General features: G+C 33.6%; 1 protein-coding gene across 1 annotated transcript; it reads left to right on the top strand.

Annotated features, from left to right (window-relative positions):
* Positions 1-452: 452 nt before the first annotated feature.
* LOC130714096 (probable 1-deoxy-D-xylulose-5-phosphate synthase 2, chloroplastic) lies at positions 453-5,069 on the top strand. The gene is made up of 10 exons (XM_057563975.1): positions 453-548; positions 764-925; positions 1,047-1,211; positions 2,549-2,699; positions 2,830-3,101; positions 3,202-3,475; positions 3,567-3,874; positions 3,983-4,264; positions 4,338-4,622; positions 4,741-5,069. Exons 1-10 carry the CDS (start codon positions 453-455, stop codon positions 4,885-4,887), a joined length of 2,142 nt encoding a protein of 713 aa, XP_057419958.1. The 3' UTR covers positions 4,888-5,069.
* The last annotated feature ends 561 nt before the right edge of the window (positions 5,070-5,630 follow it).

Below are 5,630 nucleotides of genomic sequence, written 5' to 3' on the forward strand. Positions count from 1 at the left end.
ATTAATACTATACATATTTTGCATTATATTATTGTGATATTTTAAGATATATAATAATATATTATATTTATATTGTAATATTAATTACCCCACATAAAACCATATTTAATGAGTGGCTCCCTCTTTTATATTCTAATTAATTTTTAAAAACAATTCTGAATAAATTTTACATGATAATGAAATTGCATTAAATCCATAATTTTGACTCCAATAATATATGAGGTGTGCTAGGAATATAATATTCTTTTTCACACTCTTTTTTTAATATTTTTTTAATTGGTTAAAATTAGTGTTAGTACCACCAAATTGGGAGTGTTAAGTGTTGCTAGCATTTCTCAAGTGTATATATAGGAGGAGAATTGCACCTACGTTCATAGAATTATTGTCCAGTGTCATTTGTATACTTACAAACATTGTCTCTCATTTCTTTCTCTCACTCGTTTAGAGAAACCATGGCCTTCTCTAGTATCTTTGTTAAGCCCAATCATTCACTTCTCCCATTCCACATACACAAAGCTCCAACTCCAAATTGTGGTGGCAGAACACAGGTTGGTGAATCACATCTACATATCACTTATGATCAATCTAACAATTTAACAAGACTACACACCATCTATGTTTATTTGACATTCATGGTTTTCTAATTCCTTTTCATTAAAGTTCCTTTGTTTTTCTTTCATCATGGATCACTCTTCTAATTAATTCCTTTTCCTTGTAAATTAAAGACCATGTTTTTATTCACTGATAATACAATCTGTGACAGTTCTGTGTGAGAGCTTCAGTAAATAATGCAGGCGATGGGGGAAGGACTATTATAAGAAAAGAGAACGATGAGTGGAAGATCGATTACGCTTGTGAGAAACCAGCAACACCATTGTTGGATACAGTTAACGACCCGATTCACATTAAGAACTTATCCACACAGGTGAACCATTTAAAACGAGAAATCATGTCTGAGATACCATGATCACAGCATGAGTTATTTTCTTATATTTTTTGTATGGCTTGTCTATATAGGATTAATGAATCAAGTATGTGTTTTTTAGGATCTTGAAAAACTTGCAGCAGAGCTAAGAGCAGATCTTGTACACACTCTGTCAAACATTGGTGGGCATCTTAGCTCAAGCTTGGGGGTGGTGGAATTAACAGTTGCTCTGCATTATGTTTTCAGCACCCCAGACGACAAGATCCTTTGGGATGTTGGGCATCAGGTTAGTTTTTCTCCTATTATTTGTTGTCTAACTAAAAATTAATCAATAATGTTTGGTTTACACCAATTGGTGTAGACACCTAGTTGAGATAGAAAAAGAAAAATAATTAAAGGTGTATTAATTTTTTGTTATTTTGTTAGTGGTTCATGAATTGAGACTAAAATATTCATGATAGATTCCAATGGAGGGAATGTTGGTGTCAATCAGTTTGGATTCATACCATAAACTTCATAATACAAACCAACAAAAATAAAATTGATTGTGTTTATGTCAAATTAAAAAATAATAATTTTTACCTGTCTAAAAAATAGATTATTTTAGAGATTTTAAGAAAAATATAAGTTGATTGTGTTTGCTTGCACTAATTAAAACAAATTTTTTTATTTTGTCTCTATTTTATCATAATATATTTTTTTGATAAATTAATCAAAGTAGTTTTCTCAAATAATCTATTTTTCACTTTTTTAAATAATAATTTTTTCAAAAGTTGCTCAACCAACATCTAAAAAGTTTTAAAAAATGATATTTTTTCATTAAAAAGTGAAATAAAAAAGCGAAAATAAACACACTCTTAATTGGTTTGAACCAAATTAGTTAATTTATCAAGTTTTCTTCCAATTTTGTTGACACCTTTTGAGGTAAAAATATTGAGGTTATAGTTATAAAAATATTAATATTGACTCAGATTAATATCAAATTTGGAATTGACTTGATTATTGTATTGAAATATTAAAAAAAATGAATTTTTTTTTTCTTGTAGTAGCATAGAATTTAATTGTTGAATTTAGGGTCGTGACATTAATTTGAACCAATGAAAAAAAAGGGTGTTAGAAAAAATGTTAAAGTGAGCATTATTAACACTCCTTTACATGAAAGGAATTTCTGAAATAAAAAATAATTAAAAATGTTAATCAATACAACAATGAACGTAAATTTATTTTTAACCCAATTTGACATAAAAAAAAAAAGGAAAAATTGCATAGGAGGGATTTTCATCCCTAGTTTTCCTTACATTCATTTTGTTCAGTATTTGGTGGAGATCCATAATATAAAAAAATATAAAAAAAAAACCCTATTAGTTTGTTTATAAAAGCATTTAAAAAAACTTTCAAGTTGGAAGCTATACTATAGATAATGTATTTAGGCTTGTTAAATGCAAAACCAATCAATTACATTGACAAAGTTTCTCTTGTAAAACAAGTTTCATATTTTCTCTGCTTCAATTTTTATATTTTTTAACTTTCCATTATGATCCAAAAAAAAACTTTTCATTATGAATTTATGATCAAATGTGGTGCCAATTGTAAGAGGGTCTAAGAAGAAGTCACAAAATGCAGGCATACGCCCACAAGATTCTTACAGGTAGAAGGTCACTAATGCACACCATTAAGATGACTTCAGGGCTAGCAGGTTTTCCTAAAAGGGATGAGAGCATTCATGATGCTTTTGGAGTAGGACATAGTTCTACAAGCATATCTGCTGGTCTTGGTGAGATTCTGGAATCTTAAGATCCATACTGTTTTCTAATCAGCTATATGTGAAGATGCATTTATTCACCCATTAAACCACATTTCTCACTGCTCTATTGTTTTCTTCTTCAAAAAATAAATTTCTATAGGCATGGCAGTTGCACGTGATCTATTGGAAAAGAAGAACAATGTAATTTCAGTGATTGGAGATGGAGCAATGACTGCTGGGTTAGCGTATGAGGCCATCAACAATGCAGGATTCCTTGATACTAACTTGATAGTTGTACTTAATGACAACAAGCAAGTCTCTTTGCCAACTGCTACTCTCGACGGCCCTGCAACTCCAGTTGGAGCCCTTAGTAGGACTTTAAGCAAAATTCAAGCTAGCATAGAATTCCGCAAGATCAGAGATACTGCAAAAGTAAGTCCCCTGAACTTATATTTTTTAGCAAAAGTTTGATTAATCAAAGCCATGCTTTTCAATATAATTTAGCATTTGACACTAATTTCATCTGTTAAAGAACATAACCAAGCAAATAGGAGGACAAAAACACCAAGTTGCAGCAAAAGTTGATGAGTATGCAAGAGGTATGATTAGTGCTTCTGGTTCTACACTTTTTGAGGAGCTTGGATTATACTACATCGGCCCCGTGGATGGTCATAACATCGAAGATCTGGTCCTCATTTTTGAGAAAGTGAAAGCAATGCCTACACTAGGTCCTGTTTTGATTCATGTTGTGACAGAAAAAGGAAAGGGATACCCGCCAGCTGAAGCAGCAGCTGATAAAATGCATAGTGAGAAAGTTTACTTTTTATAATTTTTTTTCTCTTACAAATATCTTCGTGAAATATACTTAATGATACTTATACTTTCTCACACTTTCAGATGTTGCCAAGTTTGATCCAAAAACAGGACGCCAGTTTAAGCCAAAATCGTCTACACTTTCATATAACCAGTACTTTGCTGAATCTCTGATCAAGGAAGCTGAAATTGACAAAAACATAGTTGCTATTCACGCAGCAATGGGAGGAGGGACTGGCCTGAATTATTTCCAGAAAAGGTTTCCTGAGCGTTGTTTCGATGTTGGGATAGCTGAACAACATGCTGTTACCTTTGCAGCTGGATTAGCTACTGAAGGTTTCAAACCTTTTTGTGCTATTAGTTCGTCATTCCTGCAGCGCGGATATGATCAGGTGAGCCAAATCATGAAATGAAATTTGGCCATATTGATCTATTATCTATGTCTGTGTACTTGTAACAGAACAATGGCATCACTAGTGTGATTAATCTTTGGTATATAGGTAGTCCACGATGTTGATCTTCAAAAGCTACCTGTTCGATTTGCTGTGGATAGAGGTGGATTAGTTGGTGGGGATGGACCAACCCACTGTGGAGCATTTGATATCACTTTCATGGCTTCTTTGCCCAACATGGTGGTTATGGCTCCATCTGATGAAGCTGAACTGATGCATATGGTTGCAACCGCCGCAGCTATAGATGATAGACCAAGCTGCTTTAGATTCCCAAGGGGCAATGGAATTGGAGCCAGTCTTCCTCTCAATAACAAAGGAACTCCACTTGAGGTAAAGCATAAATATCTAACAGGCATTTTCACTAACATAATGCAAGCAAACTGAAATTTTCTTTGTTATGCAGATAGGAAAAGGAAGAATTCTGATAGAAGGTAGCCGAGTCGCTCTTTTGGGATACGGTTCCATGGTTCAACGATGTCTGCAAGCTGCAGAAATGCTTAAAACAATAGGTGTTTATGTGACAGTTGCTGATGCTAGGTTCTGCAAGCCATTAGATACTGATCTCATTCAACTACTAGCTAAAGAGCATGAAGTACTCATTACATTGGAAGAGGGTTCTATTGGAGGTTTTGCATCCCATGTTTCACAATTCTTAAGCATATCTGGTATCCTTGATGGACCTCTGAAGGTAAACCTTCCTCTATTTTGAAGTAACTCATTCCACAATTCCTTTGAAGGTATTATTATTATTCCTCTAAAGTAACTAACTTGTGGAGTTATACTGCCCTTTTGAAATTCACTTGCAGTGGAGACCAATGATGCTTCCTGATAAATATATTGAGCATGGATCTGCCCAATTTCAGAATGAAGAAGCAGGTCTTTCCTCAAAGCATGTTGCTGCTACAGTCTTGTCTCTTATAGGAAGGGCAAAAGAAGATCTTCTGCTCAATTAACAGAACAAATGGAATAAGGATCTTGACCTGGAGCTTAAAGATACATCTTTTTTCCTGGAATACACCGGTTAACATTGTGGTTGAGACTTGAGAGGAAGATCTAAATTTAGGAATAATGGTCAAGTTTTATTAGTATGGATTGCTTTTCTATTTTCAGCAGTTACAATTAATTGATATTTAATAATGAGTCATAAACTTAATAGTTGTTCTATGAACAATTTGCATGTTCAACTTTACTTATTAATATGAGAGATTTTTGCATCAATAAATATATGAAAACAAATTTATCTCTCATTTCCTACTTCTTCTTTATCATATTCTCTTCTTATTTCATTTTCATTGATTTTTTGGGCAATTGCTTTGTGAGAAACTAAACTAATAGCATTGACTGCACAAGTTTAGAGTAGTTGTGTTAATTTTAAGAAGCAAGGTCGGGCTTCAGGTTGCATCATTGGTGTTTATGTGGGTTGTACTTTTGATGGTGGGGACAAGGTGGTTATCTGCGGCCTGACTCAGGAAATGGAGAAGTGGTGGCCGCCTTGAGTGATGATATTGCTCTTGGTGTTGTCTTTGGTTCTAGTTTAGGTTTTCGATTTTGCTTCCGTTGGTTTTTGCTCTTTTGTTTAGGGAGGTTCGTTTTGTCTATACTTTTTAGGCTGGTTAAGCGATTGTGTATTTCTGTGGATGATTGGAGATATTTTCTTTTTGTTATCCTCATTGTTCTATTCTCGAGCTTAGCCTCT

This window comes from Lotus japonicus, chromosome 4, assembly GCF_012489685.1.
Source record: "Lotus japonicus ecotype B-129 chromosome 4, LjGifu_v1.2".
Lineage (NCBI taxonomy): Eukaryota > Viridiplantae > Streptophyta > Magnoliopsida > Fabales > Fabaceae > Lotus > Lotus japonicus.

What these genes read in the sequence shown, in the direction of transcription:
- LOC130714096 (XM_057563975.1), top strand. Translation starts at nt 453, where the DNA reads ATGGCCTTCTCTAGTATCTTTGTTAAGCCCAATCATTCACTTCTCCCA. An exon ending in TTTGGGATGTTGGGCATCAG is followed by an intron (nt 1,212 to 2,548) that starts GTTAGTTTTTCT and finishes CACAAAATGCAG; the next exon opens with GCATACGCCCACAAGATTCT. An exon ending in ACAAAGGAACTCCACTTGAG is followed by an intron (nt 4,265 to 4,337) that starts GTAAAGCATAAA and finishes TTTGTTATGCAG; the next exon opens with ATAGGAAAAGGAAGAATTCT.